The 17,178-nt window shown below is 41.9% G+C and overlaps 1 protein-coding gene across 8 annotated transcripts in view; it reads left to right on the top strand.

Annotated features, from left to right (window-relative positions):
* aff2 (AF4/FMR2 family, member 2) overlaps positions 1–17,178 on the top strand; it is a 141,439-nt gene that overhangs the window by 50,090 nt on the left and 74,171 nt on the right. For 4 of the 8 annotated variants that reach the window (XM_085788513.1, XM_085788511.1, XM_085788512.1 and 1 more), the window contains exons 3-4: positions 941–1,655; positions 2,537–2,973. In XM_085788513.1, the coding sequence (XP_085644639.1) occupies positions 941–1,655; positions 2,537–2,973 (1,152 nt within the window). The remainder of the gene's footprint in view (positions 1–940; positions 1,656–2,536; positions 2,974–17,178) is intronic. The other 4 variants (XM_085788516.1, XM_085788517.1, XM_085788515.1 and 1 more) reach the window with 2 other exon arrangements.

Below are 17,178 nucleotides of genomic sequence, written 5' to 3'. Positions count from 1 at the left end.
TCAGTTTCTTATTCACTCCTCATACAGTGTCTCAACCTTTAAACCCACTCTACTGTGTTTGACACTATCACTCCCCGGGTGTACAGGAGGGATTAGCAGAGTGCCACTCATCAACCACCTTGCCTTCACAGACAAGAAAATCTATTGACCGATCTACAGAAGTTATGTCGAATGAAATTACTGGGTCATAGTTACCATTGATCTCACTCAGTGTTTCCAGTGTTCATCATTTGTCTATAATTCATCATGAAATGCCACGATTAAATTATAGGCTGTAGCTCTTGCATAATTCACACTTGCTCGTGATTAATAGTTGCACCACAATTTGTATCACAGGTATAAAGGAAATGTCAGAGAACATGATAGAAATCTACTGTCTTCGCCTTTTCCTCCCTTTTTCTTTTTCTTTTTTTTTTGCATGAATCTGGTTCCATATATAGAGGCTCAGGCTGCTGAAACGACTGCTGATTGCCCTTGTCCTTTCAAAAATGCCAGATGATCAAATCATATAGTTTCATCATTAAAGAGGCTGTCAGTCACTGACACTGAAGGTACTCTTGAGCTATTCTGAGGAACATCTCAGTATTACCACCAAGCAGCTGGAGGTGCTACACCGTCATACATCAGCGAGGCCCACACCGTCCTCCAAGCCGTGATTGCTTGAGAATCTGGGGTCAGGCTAATAATGATTCCTGCTCCATTAATTTAACTGCTCCAGCCTGGACTGGACCCTCTTAAGGGTGGCATGTGTTTAATTAATCATCTCGTCCTGATGTCTGGTCAGTGGTCACCCTATCCATCTCTTACTGTTCCTCTCAGGATGAATAAAGAGGGCTTTTCATTAAGTGTGGAGAAATGGAAAAATGGGAGATTTAATTAATACTCTTCTCTCTCTCTCCGTCCCTCCTGTCTTTTTGTTCTTCCCTTTTCCCTCTTTCAGACTAATAAAGGTGATGCATTGGCCAGTCGCGTCCAGAACACGCTGGGCTCCTATGAAGAGATGAAAGACCTGTTAACCAGCCACTCCAACCAGAGCCACTTGGTGGGAATCCCCAAAGGCAGCAGCGCCACCAACAACCTGCAGACCCCGACCACTTCAACCACAGAAAGGCCCGCCATGGAGTCCCAGCTATTCAATGAAGCCTTAAGAGGAGGAGCAGGTGGAGGAGGAGGAGGAGGAGGAGCGGGCGGAGGAGGAGGAGGAGGAGGAGGAGGAGGAGGAGGAGGAGCAGAGGCAGGTGGAGACAAGAGGATGGGAAACGCACCTTCATCATCTTCAGCCTCGATGCAACCTCCTGCTTCGACCACGTCGTCATCAAGCACGTCGACAATCCCACACCAGGCTTCGAAGAAGTCGCGGAGCTCCATGGACTGGTCAAGGGGGGGCCACGGACAGAGTGGCCAGGGGCCGGGCCTCGTTCTGGGGTTAGGACAGAACGGTCAGGGGCCGGCTGCAGGAGCTGGCAGCGGGAGAGGGAAAATATCTCTGTTGGAGGAACAGCAAATGCAAAGGCACGAGGAGCTGTTCAGCTCACTTAAAGATGAACTGGGCCTAAAAGAGGATTCAAGCCCCTCTTCTTCCTCATCATCCTCTTCCTCATCTTCCTCTTCTCGAAGGCACTCTTCCCACCCCTCCAAAACCCTTTCTCTCCCTGGTAAGTCTTTCATAGAAAAAAAGCCTTAATAGGCACAGGATGACAATCTGTAGTCTAAATATAAAGCTGCAAGTCACCACTATTTCCAGCTATTTTCCACTATTCCCAGTCTCAGAGCTAAGCTAATGCTGCGTTTGTGCAATCTAGTTCTTTATAAATCTACTGAATCAACTGTGTTAGTGTTAATATTGGATTTCATTTAAATTTAGCTTCCAGAGTTGGCTACTGTGAAGCCATTGTATTTCTTTGTTGACACATCTGTTGATGTTTTTATCAGCTTTGTTGTATTGTCGCTGTCAGAGATGTTTAGTATCCATCTCAGGATTACATGTAGATGCCATGAACATTTTTGTCCCACTCGGTTGCTCTTAATTATGATCTAAATTAAATAAAATGGTGGTGAGCGTGGAACAAGCTGCTGGTCATATGAGACAGCTGTCTGTCTTTTCATTATCAAGGGAATGAAAATGAGAATAACAGTCTAACTACTCTTTAAATGTAGCGAGGGATACCTCTGAATGTATTTGATTAAATTTGTCATTCAGACAACAAAAATGAGATTTCGCATATTTTAATATTTATGGAAAAACTTTGTAATTGCAAAATAGACTCTATCACCTTTTGGGAGGGATTTCTGAAAATTAACATCTGCTTGCGATGATAACCACATCTTGCGGTTGATTTCTAAACCACCCAGCAGCCCATAATTTGTTTTGATTGTGACTGGCTCCATCCATCTGTGAGAGGGATTTTTGTTGGCATTCAACCTTCAGTAGATTTCGTCAGCTCAGAGCAAAGCAATGTTGTGCTACACCAGGTGTTGCTTTGGTGAGATTTGACTTCTCTCCTTGGGTCTCTTCTCCCCTCCTTCTCTTTCACAGATGGTGGCAATTTTCGATCCTCCACCATGGACGGTGGCCATTTCAAGTCTTCCACTAACGCGGAAAATGGTGGACATTTCAAATCCTCCCCGTTTGAAAATGAAACTGGTTCTCACCTGTCGACATCATCCTCCCCGCTGGCGTCCACTTCGGTTCTGACGACGCCTACTCCCGGTCTAACCACACCCACGTCTGGACTAACTACACCCACCTTCCCACCTGGTAGCCTATCAGGGAAGCCGGTCGCAGTCCAGCAAAAGCCCACCGCTTATGTTCGACCAATGGACGGCCAGGACCAGGCGCCTAGCGACTCCCCCCAGCTGAAACCCCCCCTCGTGGCCACCGAGGGATTCAACAGCAGCAGTCAGGCCTACGGAGGAAACTCTGGAAATGTGAAGAATAAACTGCCCAAGCTGAGTCTCAGCCACACAGGGGAGGTAAGACAACAACCTCTGTGACATGAATGAATGAATGAATGAATGAATGAATGAATGAATGAATGAATGAATGAATGAATGAATGGATGAATGAATGAATGAATATTTATTTTCGTGTCATGCCACCATTGTGGCCCATTCCATATGGGATTACAAGACACATTTACTGACAAATCAAAAACTAGACAGTCCTTCCTGTTGGTATTACCTGCCACACAAATGCCACACATAAATACACAACTCTCAGATTACTTTCAGTACTCATTTATATATCGCTCTTCCTCTCATTGCCCAGGCCTTTTCAAGAAATAAAGAAAATGCAAATATTTTCAACTGAAAAAGATGTTTTAGCTTCTCAGCATCGTCCAACCACACAAATTTGTTATTTGGATCTACCTTACTAAACAGTGTTTGTCGTATGAAGTCATAGAAAGGACAGTATAACACAAAACAAATTTAATTCTCCACCTCTTGGATGTCACACAAAGTACAAATCCTATCGTCTCCTGCTGTGCCAACATATCTGCCTGTCTCAATATGAACACCAAGAATACCAGCTCTAAATTGAGCACAAGGATCTTTTCTTTTTTGACTATATTGAATACAGTATAAATAACTCTATACTGAATATCCATGTACAGTATATGTCATGGTTAAAGATGGTCATGCTGATATTAACAGGTCACTTATTGGATACCAAGAAAATATATTAGGTTGTTATAATTTAATTTAACATCATATAGCCTAACAATGTTACACTAAGCCTATATCAGCTCCTAAGCAAAGAATTATAAACATAATTTTACTCAACATCAGGCTTTGCAAGTGTATCTGTTGGCTAAAATGAATAATGAGAAATATACAGTAATAAAGAAACTCTTTTAAAAAATCCAAATATATACTGTATAAACATTTAAAGAGAAATAGCAATAATTGGAATATACATGTCTATGCTTTCTGTCCAAGAATGACAAGAAGATCAATGTCAGCCTCTACATTCAAGTTAAGCTGCAACCAGCTTGAACCAGCTCTGACCACTGTACTGTAACTTGTGTCACAGCTGGAAGATGCTGTGCAATATCTGTGGAGGGATAAACTGAAAAGTAAAACTACATGTTGTTATTTTAACACTTCCATTTTTATGTGATTTTCATAAGTCACAAGAAACTCCATGTGTGGAAACGGTCAGCATGTTGCGCCTTTGGCCACAACCCAATCAGTGATGCAGCAATAGGTGTATTATGGTAAAAGCTTTTTGAACAATCCCATCCCTTTTACCAATGTATTTCTAATAACCAAAAAAATATATATCTCAATATATATTCTTTTTTTTATTGAATAAGAATGAATGATTTTATATTTTGAAAAATATCCCTATAAAAAAGGTAAAACAGACACAAACTTCAGATGCTTTTATCGTTCTGAGGAAATTTGAAAGCAGTTCATGATTTTCCGAGGAAAAAAAGTGACTGGAAATACATGGACTTGCTCAAATAACCTTCTATTCTCCAGGAGTGTTGAGTTTTAGGCGGTTTGACTATGTCATATACTGTATATGGAGTTATTTATATTCAATATAGTCAAAAAAGAAAAGATCCCTGTGTGCTCAATTTAGAGCTGGTATTCTTGGTCTTTGACCGCTGGCATATTTTCAGTGATAACAGTAGCTCTCTCTTCTTCGAATGTCGTCCTCCGTATGATGGTGTTACGTGAAATGATGGTGAATATTCATACACTTCTCTAATTGTCAAGTCAAATGAAACTGACTTCACTACCTTCACTCCTCCACAAGTCTCACTCACTCTCTCAGACTCATTTAACTCTTCAATCTCTCTCTCTCTCTCTCTCTCCATCTCTCACTTACTTGCCTTTTCAAAACAGCAAGAAACACCAGGCTTGATGATGATGGTGTGTGTGTGTGTGTGTGTGTGTGTGTGTGCATGCGCTGTGTGAAACTAGTTGACAGGCGAGTAGTCATCCATATCGAGCAAGCCAGCTGTTCCTGTGCTTTGATAGAGCTGGTGTGTGTGTGCGTTTCAGTGTGTGTCTGCGCGTGTGTAGCACTCCAAATGAGCCCGAGATGGAGCTTTGAGCATATGGCACCGAAAAGGAGAAAGCAAGGGAGACAGAGGAGAGAGGGAGGGAATTAAAATATACTTTACTTTCAACACTTTCTGGCGGAGGGTAAGAAGGAGAGAAGTACATTCATGGCCATGAGTGGTTCTCTCTCACTTTGTTTCACCCACATATCCAAGGATGCTTCGTTATCGCCCGCTCGCCATTTAGTTTTCACTCCTCTCATATTTATTCGCAGAGTTTATTGGAAAGAATGTAAACTCAGTGCGGGCTAAGGAGGAGGAGAGGGGGGTGAGGGAGGGAAGAGGGGAGAGCGATGATGAGAGATGGGGTGGGGGTAGAAGAGGGAGGAAGGAGGGGTAGAGGAAGACAATGACTGACTGATTACAGCACCTTATCATCGCTGTATTTGTTCTGGTTAGATGAGTTATTGGATGTGTTCTGCAGCTTAAACACCAAATAGCAGCAAATCAGAGGATTGAACCGAACAGTAAATGAAAGGCTCTGAGAGAATCCTGCAGCTCGTTTCATGCCGGCAAACGAGGCTTAAAGTGTCCACATTTTAGCCTTTGATTAGTGAGTCTGTGAACAGAAAGTTTCGGCAGTCTGGAGAATAACAGCAGCGGTCCTCGAGTGTCACGTGAACGTAAACCCAGGAAAAGGAATTCCTGTGGAGTGAATCAACGTGATTGATTTTCCCTGTAACTGTTTTCAGATTAGTTCAGGTGCCGTGAATGTGTATGAAATACTCAATATTTGGCTCACAGTTGTTAAGTGTTCAGTGGTTTTGTGTGTGTGCGTGTGTGTGTGTGTGTGTGTGTGTGTGTGTGTGTGTGTGTGTGTGTGTGTGTGTGTGTGTGTGTTCAGTGGTTGTGTGTGTGAGAGACTGTGTGCAATAAGCCTTTTAACTGCTGTGGAAGCTTTCTGTTAGCACTATAGAATTATTGATCTGAGTCCTTTATTCCTGTGTGTATCTATGTGTGCGTGTGTGTGTGTGTGAGGGAAAGAGAGAGAGAGCGTGATAGCACTATTGATCCTTTCCTAACAGTTACTGTACAGTAGACTTAAATCTACTTCTGGACACACACATAAGCGCGTGCACGACACACACACACGCACACACACAAGCATTTACTTGTCAGCAGCTCAGAGTGAGGGAACATATGAGACTGGGTTGTTGTATAGTTACTTATCACTGATTAATTTGTACTGGATTTATGTTGTTTGTTCCGATCTGCTGGGTCAAATGCATCAAAGCAATTTAAGTAAAATTGAAAATATTAGAATTGCAGGCACAGGCTAATACAAGTTAAAGAGAATGAGCCCCTGAAAATGTGTATTCAGTCTAGATCTTTCAGCTGCCATCTGATCCTGATTCAGATTTTGCGTAAACCCTGCGAACAGAAGGACATGAAATGTGACATATTACCAACACAGTTTCAATCTTGTAAAAAAAAAAAAAAGCAAAGTAAATGACAGTGTAGTTTATGCAGAATCTCTCTAGTTAGATCCTGATTGAAAATCTGGTTGTCTGGTCCTTAAAGCAGCATTCATTAATGCTTTGGTTGCTTCAATGGACAGTGGAAGAAGCTGTAAATACAACTAAATATTATTACCCAAAATGTAGATGTTACATGCCCAAAGTATTTATTTTGGAGTTATGCTTCTGTTCAGATGGTGAATGTGTTGGCCTGATTGAATATCTAAAAAATGAAAACTGTAGAAACCAAAACAATGAGCAAAAAGAGACTAAAATACAATATAGAGGAAACTGTGCCACTGAAATAGTCTGTATAGTATGAAGTGGTACTGTTTGTAGTAGGTTACTATGAGAGAGCCCATTCAAATTATATGGGACAATTTCATTCATTGGTGATATGAAAATAATATTGATAGATGCAATGTGAATGTGTCTTCTTAACAAACCTATGGACAAAAACTCTCTTGAATTGTCTTTCAAAATTCACATAACATGCAAAAATACCTGTAAAAAAGCCCTCAAACTCAAAAGTCAAAACATACTCGATAGACACGTTAAAAACGCTATAAAAACACTTTTCTTCCCTAAAAGGGGAAAAAAACAGCCTTTAAGAAGGCACCTCACAAACACGTATATTTTATACTTAACGGAAACACTTGCTTCACATGAGGTCAAGCCGTCACTATGCTTTTAGTGACATTTACTTGCTCTGACTTCCCCCTGCGTTCTCATTCAGGTAAACAACACTCAAGTCAAGTGGATAAACAAGTATATTTGCGAGGCTCTGTGAGCGGGGCGGCAAGAAGGTAAACATGGAGGTGACAGGTGACATTTCCAACACTACTGTGACAAGTTTTATATACATGTAGTTCAAAGTACAGAGCTGATGTAATTTCACAGTGATTTGAGGGCCCGCTGTGGTGTTCCCATCAGGCATGTGTAGAGGTGCATACAGCGCTTCGCCACTAATGTAGCGGTAAATAAGAAGCAGGGTAGACTAAGACCTCCAGTCAGTAATCACCGTGAGGCCAACACCAACCAAATCAATTCCCCTCTCAGAGAAAGCATTCATTTACGCCTTTTTTTGCATGAAAAGATCCCGCCTTCATATAATACACTGACTTGATAAAAAGGAACCTGAGAATATAAATTTGTAAATATTGATGTCAGGCTAAGAAGCAGGTTCAGCTGGACCCTTTCTCCACTACGTCGCTGCCTCTTGACCTCTAAACTGTGGTCTGCTGTGTTTTCACTAGAAGCTGGTTTCATTTCCTATAAACAGCAGAACGCATTTAGCTGGAATACAGAGCTGAAAAGGTCACATGGTAGCAGTAGCAGTCAGGCAGGATGATACCAGGTTCACATGAAGTTTGAAATATTTCAGTGTCTACATGCAGAAAATGACAATGTGCACATGGCATGGCCAGACATTCTGTTCTAGTTTAAACTATGCAAATAATTCGCTTTCAAAACGAACGTCCACATGTAACTGGGTTAGAATTTAACTGACTTATACCATCATTCTCTGTTAAACATCTTGCACACAATGATACAATTAGAAAAGTGCAAATGGAGCCATCGTCACCTGAGCTAGCTTTGAATATTTTAGCTGCTAAGTTTAGTTCTGGTAGGTTAAATACGTAACACGAGCATCTGTGTGACAGGGACTTGAGACAAAGCAGCTATAAGTGTTGTCGGGAGGTGCCAGGTGATGTCACGTGCTAATTTGCATATTAATTTGCCACATCAAGCACCTATGATGTATAAGGCAGTGCAAATCAGCAGCAGGTGTTCTGATTTACTGGCAAATGCTTGCAGAGTCACATTAAGATCCCTCTGCCATGGTTAGCTGTAGTCATTCCTAGCTACATTGAACTCACAGCCAAAGTAGCTCACTGTGTAGGCTATGTAAGTGAATTCCTCATCAATCTAGACAGCACTTAGTCACCCTGTTATCCTCCAGCTGAGCTAATCAATATATTCATATCAACAGTGGATTAAATGACTATGTGTAATGTTAGAAGGGGTTGCTTGTAGAGATGAACCTGCAGATCATTATCACCACACTCTGCAGTTCCCCCTCAGCTCCATAGAGGGGTTTTTATCCTGTTTTATCACTTTCATCTCATTGCTTTGGTTTGAAGAGTCTGCAGCTTTAACGCTCTTACTGTCTGTTCCAGCTGCAGACTGACAAAGTTAGCAACTAGCTGGTTTATGTAGTGGAGCAAGTACAGTAGCAGTCCTGATGGCTAGATTTAGCATGTTTGGAGCAGAAACGTCAACTTTTGAATTGCCCCTTGGGGATGAATAAAGTTTTTTGAATTGAATTGAATTGAATGGCATGGCAAAATATTCCTAACTGAAAATGTCGGTTTTAACCCTCGTGCTGGGTTTGTCAATTGGCTCACTTTTGACACAAACCTCAAGTGGTCATTTGAGGAACTGCAGGTTTTATCACTTTGATGTTGGCTTCATCTTTATTTTCCTGGAGATGTTGCTTAATAAAATGCCAGAGAAGTGGCATTCATTTTGCCATATCGTCAGAAACAGGACTTTGTCCTGTACAGACGTGTTGGCCATAAACGCCTTTGTGATAAAATGTGAATTGTGTTCACACAGAGCATTATGGACTTCATGTTGGGCACAATGGAGAAAAAAAAGAAACTGTCCCTGTAACATATAGAAAACAGCACTCCTCTGTTAGCACAGTGGCTTTGTTTGGTCATGTTCGTACAGCGAGGAAGGACAGGGTTGAGACGGCTTCAGAAGAACAGAGAGGAAAAGGATAGATGGATGAATCATGTAAATGTATTTTATTGTGTGTGCCAGTGAATCCTCTTTGATCTGAAGTGAGTGCAGAGTTGAAACCGAGGAGTTGTGGGAGATACTGGAGAGAAAACCACCACAGATAATAGATGCTACTCTGAGGGAACAATGTTTCTACTAACGGGCTGAAATGAAGCGGCAGTAGCTGCAGTAGTGAAATATCTAAATTAACATGAGACAGATCCATGGAGAACTGCTCATTGTTTGTTTGTTTTTCAGTGAGCTATGGATTCACAGCCTCTGAATGATTTACTTTATACTGCAGAAGTCAACAAATGCTTAAGGAGGCTTTCCCTGTTTGCACATTCATTACTGTAACAGTGCAGATGGATAGTCAGGCAGACGCAGGGGAATAACGGTAAAATGTGCACGGAGGGGTGTATATAAAATTACAGTCTATAGAAATACCTTCTCCGAGGAAATAAAAAGGAGGAGAGAGGATGTGGTGGGGACGAGGGAAACGGGGATAAAATATTTTCTAGAAGTAGAACTAGAAGAGAGTTATGAGGAGTCTGCCAATGCAGCAAACAGCTGGCCTCATTTGCATAATACCCATCAGACCTCTCTTTCCCTCAGGCTGCCTGTCAACTCACGACCGAGACGTACATGAACGCACACACACACACACACATATGCACACACAACACAACCATTCCCTATAACAGTACTTATATATTTAGGCAAGGTCTGTGTATTATCTAGAAAGCAGTGACGCCCTATGGAGCCTCTCTGAGACTCACTAAAAGCATTTTAACACTTTAATTTATTTGATTTTCATAAAGGCGACTAATTACCTCTGCAGAGAGCAGGGAGATGAAATGATTTAGCTTTTATGCTGATGATAAAATGATCATAAAATCATCTTCTAGACACAAGGAATACAGTCCAATGAATCAAACTACCCCTGAGTGGCTGCAGTAAGACAGAGAAGAGGGTGCTTGAGGAGAAATATACTTAAAGCCCAATAGTGTGTGTGTGTGTGTGTGTGTGGGGGGGGGGGGGGGGGTTGTCTCCCATCAGCAAGGTGCAGTCGGAGTGTCATCACAGCAATAGCTGCCCTGCGATAAGAGAGATCACAGAGGAGAGAGGGCAGCAGCCCAGGCCCGTCCCTGTGGGTTTTAAAGTTCAGTGTTATAACACTTAGATCATCGTCAGTTTCGTTACAAGATCATCTGGAGATGGGCGTGCTCTGCGATAATGAGTTCCTGTGAATGGCGTTGCGTTAGATAACAACACAGTGATGTCATGTTTCATATGGCAACGTACAAGCGGAAAGAAAGCGAAAAGCATGTCAGCATCAGCCAGAACACTGCTGACAGAGTCAAAAGTACACCACTACATTTCCCTTTACATTTTCACAGATTGCTTTTCACACACACACACACACACACACACACACACACACACACTGGTGGTTTTATGATTGCAGTTGCCACAGAGCACTTAGCTATTTAGTGTTGCTGTTTATATCGGACATAATATGATTTCAGATTAACTGTTCACCCTCAGGATTAACATTATAGCTCTATTTACTGGATTAGCTGCAACGATCAGCATTGATCTGTGGCGTCACTGAGAGGTTGATAGCAGTGAGATGACAGCGCTCTGAGGGACCATTACACTCTAAGTAAATCCCCCCTTTCACACCATCTGAATTAGACATTTCCAAGAGTCTTTTCACAAAAAAGGAAAAAAAAAACCTTATTTTTAAATTTTCCGGCCGGCACGGTGCTGGTGAGTCTGAGGTCGGCGGTTCAACCCGGGGCAGGGCCAAGCACTCGACACGCGGCGGCTCCCGGTGATGGCTGGCCAGGGGTCACAGCAGTCAATCCCTGCACTTTCACAGCAGCTTCCACATCATCGACTGGACTGATCTGGAGGCTCAGTGTGCCAGCAGCAGCATGTACCTGATACCACGGGTTCACACGGCCAAGACTTGAATTCATAGTTTAAAACCCTGAGTGTGTGACATTTTAATAAAAGAATTATGGGCTGTGTGGTAGAAGAAGTATTCAGTCCCAGTGTAGAAATAGTCTATTGCAAGTTAAAGTATAGGCTACTGCATTCAACATGTTAAGAAACAACGCAGCGAGTATTATCAGCAAAATGTTATTCAAGTATCAAAAGCTCAAGGTTTATAATATTAAATAAAATTGTTGTTATTGATTTGAACGTTGAAGTGTTTCTTTGAACAAATAATGCAAATTACACTAATGACCAGACATACAGTTAGATAAATTAAACAAGAAGTCCTCGCATAAAAAGGCAAATTTTATAAAATTGTAATGTACTGTAGTGTCAAAAATCAAAACCTATTGAGCCTATTGTCTGGCTGTTTTGAATAGAAAACATTGATCTGTTATGTCTATGGATATCGGCGATATTGATCTGTTATGATTAATGAATTATAAGGTAGCATTTAGTATTCTAGTAAAATATAAGGACTTTGTACTTCATTGTATTTAATTAAACATACTTAGTTACTTCCCACCACTGATTGTGTGTGAACAGATGGCTGACAGTTCGGGCTGAGGCTCCCAGTGAGCGACTGAATCTGCTGCAGCGGCAATAGAGAAGATTGTCTCACACTGTGCGCCTCACAGTCGTGATACACAGTTAAGCTTTGAGAAAATGTAAATCCACATTTCTGATAGTTTTCCCCTGCCCTTTGTTCATTGCATCCCCACTGTATCATCTCCGCTGATCTTGCTGGAGCTGCCGCTTCTGGAAGTACATTTATTATTTAATGTGACATTTATTGTTTCATGTGCCAACATGGTGCCAAATAAAGTGGATGGGCTAGTCCCCATTGAAAAATAACTGTTTTACATTGTTCCAGTGGTATAAGTCTTATTAAACTATTGGCTACTTCATGTAACAGATTACAGTTCTCATTGTTTGATAATAAATCGCTGAACTCTTTAATATAATTGAATAAAAGAGGGATGTAATTTTTTAAAGAATTATTCTTCAATATTTTACATTACCTCCAAATTAAACATTTTGTATGCCTTCCTGAACAAATTACTGATATGTGATTGAAATTGACATGCTGTACTGTTTTAATGCAATAATATGAATTCCCCGGGACGTTAAAGTGATAAAACATCTTAGTCAGTACTTATGCATCTTGACTGGTGAAATATGATAATTTACAAGGCAACTTCATTTTGAACAATAAAAAAAAAAAAAAAAAAAAAAAAAATGGTCCAAACGGCCAATAAAATATCTGACTATTCCATAACAGCTTATGTCTGGTGCCCATAAAAATATGGTAATAAAAATCTTTATTGCTCTTGGCGTTACAGAACAATACATGGAGAACCCCTACTGCTAGCTCTTTAGTATTATTCATTAGGTTCTGATACAGGCCAGTGGCTGTTCCCAACTTTGTGTATGTGTTTGTGTGTCTGTGTGTGTGCGTGTTTGTGTGTGTGCGCGTGTTTGTGTGTGTGTGTGGCAAGGCCTTTTAATAAAAAATGCCCCGCTGGGCTCTGTGTTGCCAGTTTGCCAATCAGAGCATAGCCACGTTATGCAAATCACACCACACACACACACACACGCTCACACAAGCAAGCACATGCGCACACATATTGAGAGAAGGAGTGTTTTGATCTACCAGGGCCATTACAGACATTTTAAAATCCTATGAATATAAAAAAGAGAGAGAGGGAGAAAGATGGAAGTGAGTGGAGGAAGATGAGAGAGATGGGCGAGAGTGCATTGGATACAGAGACGAGGGGGGACGAGAGAGGGAGAAGAGATATGACTAGGGAGGAAAGTGAGAGGGAGCCACATTTTCTGTTCTTTTTCTGTGTGCAACAGTTTATTATTTAGTTCTAGGGGAGAATGCATCAGAGAGATTACATGGAAGACAGACGATTAAATGGCTCCCTCAGTCTTTCTCTGCCATTTGTTTTGCATTCCTCCGTTTTTGTGTTTCGTTCCTTGATGTTATGCTGAGAAATGAACCTGGCTGTGTTCAGCACAGAGCCTGAGATTGATGGAAACGCCGGGTATCAATAAACATGAAGAGTGAGTGGTTGATTGGACAAAAGGCATCCTGCAATCAGGACAAATGCCTCACAATTGTTAGTTGTGTGTGCCGCCGGCTACATCACTGAGGATTTAACTGGACATTAATACAGGAAGAAGCAGACACTTGCAAACTCAGTCAAACAGCCATGAATGATGATTAACAAGACAGTTATTATTTGCTCAGTTTGATGAATTATTAGACTCCAGGCACCAAATCACCAACTTAGAGGGAAGAGTGGACATACTTTTATGTTTAATTATTTTTGAGGAGAGAAAGTAGGAGAGGAGAGGAGAGGAGAGGAGAGGAGAGGAGAGGAGAGGAGAGGAGAGGAGAGGAGAGGAGAGGAGAGGAGAGGAGAGGAGAGGAGAGGAGAGAAAGGAGAGAAAGGAGAGGAGAGGAGAGGAGAGGAGAGGAGAGAAAGCGAGAGAGGAGAGGAGAGGAGAGGAGAGGAGAGGAGAAGCTAATAGGGTGATTAAGGGGGAGGAGAGCTGCTGTTGAGAAAAAGACTTTGTGTTGGATTATTTTCTCCTCTTAGGAGCTTACAGAGAACCAGCCGGTGTTTTACACCTCAGCTCTTAACACCCTCCAAATCCCCTGATTTAGACTTAAACTGCATAGAGAGGGAAGAGAGAGGGAGAAGAGGGAGAAGAGGGAGGAGAGGAAGAAGGGAGGGTGAGGAGGAGAGGGGTAAGTGGGTGAGAGAGGGATGAGTGATGGATAAGGGGGTAAGGAGATGGAGGGAAGTAAGAACAGGACAAGACAACAGACGAAGAGTTGAAGAGGGAAGATTAGTAAAAGTGTTCATTTACAGTTTATACTGTTGAAGTAATCACACCAGCTACAGCAAAGTTTGTTTGGAATAAACAAAAGAAAAAACTGAGAAAAAAAATCTAAAACATGGAAATAAATAAATATATTTATATAAATATCAGACGGAGGTGTTATTTCTCACTGATCAAGAAAGAAGCCAAGAATTACACTGACAAAAGTGTGTAGTCTGTGTTTGTGTCTCACAAGTTTGATCACTTGTCATCCTGCGAGTATGTCGGCGCCACCGTGGTGTGAAATACTGCAGCAGTGCTTCTGGCTGCAGTGTAAACACACGCAGCTTACCTGTGAAGTCACACAGGTCTCACCTCGTCCCCCAGCTTGGTGGCCGTCAGCATCCAGGCTGAGGGCCAGCGGCTCGCCCCTCTGTGCTGCTGGGTAGCCCGCATTGTCCTTTATGTCATTTCAGTTTCCTTAGTTTGGGACCAAGTCAAAAAAAAAAAGTTGTGCAAGTTGTTAATCAGCACAGACTGAAATTTCTCCCTGAAATCCTCCTTTCACATTGACCTTAGACTGAGGAGAGATAGAAGGACACTGGAATAAAATCTTATCTCGACAAGCCTCTTTGCGATTTGCTGCTGCCTCTGTTGTCCGGAGCAGTTTGTTGCTGTTGTATAAGAAGATAAAGCGGACAATGCTTGCTAACTGTTTGACCATGTTTTAGCATGTCACAGATTTTAAATCTAGGGGTTTACAATAAGTCTTTTAGACATGTTTTTGTGTTTCATCTGGTTCACCGAAGGACAATGTCTTTTAAACCGATGCCATGAGAGAATCATAACTGAACGAACCGTTTTCTTGTAATTGCCACTCCAGACCACAGCTTGTATATAAAGACAGATGTAGCCTCCTTCATGTCGCCTGCAGGTTTGTGAAGAGCGGGTTTGAAGCTCAGAGTGGGCCGCTCTGCTGTCAGCGGCATGACAGCTCAACTCCCAGCTAACCAAAAAATAGTCAGAGGTGGGTTATGTAGAGGAGTTGAGACTCAGCTTGTGGCAAGCATAATGCACCCACCTGTTACTGAAAGTAGACGCTTTCTCAATTATAATTAACTTCAAACCAATGAAAATTTAAACAGATGAGTTGTACAAAAAGTCAACCCACCCCCTAAAGTCGTCATGAGGGAGGAAATTAGCTCTTTTGGTACCAGGCTGTAAACATGTTTCTTCCTGCTGTTAATATGGGAGACTATAGAGATTGTGATTTTCAGCACGTCTGTGCCGGCTTCCTCCTTTCGGCCCCAGAGGCTGCTGCTTGCTCGACACATTGCGGCCATTGCTCAGCAAAACTGAATGGACTCGCATTAAAATTTCTAACTCAGAAAGGCACAACTCCTCATGCTTTAGTTCAGTTTAGTGGTGGCAGCACTAAAAGCACTGAAACACCTACAGCGGTGCTCGTCAACATGTTGAGGTCCTGACCCTTTAGTACCACGCAGTCATTTCTGCATCGCTATAGGAGTGCTCAGTACTCATGGGTCGGACCACACCCGCCTTCAAACTCATTTTGATCTCAGCTTAAAGGGATAGTTCAACATTTTGGCAAATTGGCCCATTGCCATAATCCCTATAGTTTTAGGAGTAGGTTTGTTACCTTTAATTGTCGGTGCAAACTATTTTCAGAACAGCAAAGCAGAGCCACAAGCTGCTCAGAGCTACGCTACGGAAGCTAATGGGATTTCTTGGTTTCTCTCATTAAACTCATCAAATACACAATAACAACAACTCCAAAACACTCTCGTTGTGACCTGCACATTCACCACACTATGAAATAATAACAGAACGTTACGAGACAGAGTTGATTTCGAGGCAAATGCAGAGACTGCTTGTCGAAAAACTGCCCCCAACAGGAACGTGCATCAGCAGTTTTGCATGAGTTTACCTCGAAAACAATTCTGTCTCGTAACGTTCTGTTATTATCTCATAGCGTGGTGAATGTTCAGGTCACAACTTGTCCACCAGAGCGTTTTGGAGTTGTTGGATTGTGTATTTGATGAGTTTAATGGAGGGAAACCAAGAAATCCCATGAGCCTCTGTAGCGTAGCTCTGAGCAGCTTGCGACTCTGCTCCGCCGTTCCAAAAACAGCTTGCACCAAAAATTAAAGGTAACAAACCTACTCCTAAAACTATAGGGATTATGGCAATGGGCCAATTTGCCAAAATGTTGAACGATCCTTTTAACATCTGTAAAGTTTTGAGATAGGGGTAATGCTATCATGGCAACAAAACATGTTCATACATGTGACATACAGACATATAAACACCTGCCAAAGTCATAAGTCATAGTACACAAACACACAGAGATATAATAAAGATAAATATACAGTGCTGTTGAATGTTGACAAGATGAACAAGTGGCTCCGGCCAAAGACTAACAGTAGTCACTTGTTAATGAGGGCTGTATCTTTAGACAGAGGATGAGCCAGCAGCTTGTGTTTAACAAAACACTTGATATCTTTTTGAGGATTAGATGCTCCAAGATGAGACACTTTACATCTGAAGAGACACAACATCAAAGTTAGAAAAAATCATTTGGTTGAAATGATGCCATTTATTTTGTGGACAAAGGGGATTTATTTAGTCCTCTGGGAATTACGTATGTGTGTGTGGATAAATATACAAATGCAAACGGGAACACATGCACACAAACACATGCACGCACACACACACAGCCATACACATCTGATGCCCCATTGTACCGCTGAGGACCCCTCCACCTCCCCGCCGTCGCCACCCCCCACCCCTCCCCTCTCAAGAGCCACTTATTTAGTTGGTACACAGACATCCTGCTGAGAGCCACACACAGACAGACCACACACACGGTGAGCGCAAACACACACACACTCAAATGCATCCTGCCAACAGAACAAATCAAATACACTCAGCTTGAATTTTGCCTCTACACATACACACACAAACACACACACACACACATACTGTATGTCAATCATTCTTTT

Source organism: Trachurus japonicus, chromosome 10 (genome assembly GCF_045865225.1).
Source record: "Trachurus japonicus isolate A0001 chromosome 10, Traja_1.0".
NCBI classification, from domain to species: Eukaryota; Metazoa; Chordata; class Actinopteri; order Carangiformes; family Carangidae; genus Trachurus; species Trachurus japonicus.
This window is presented reverse-complemented; position numbering and strand designations above follow the sequence as displayed.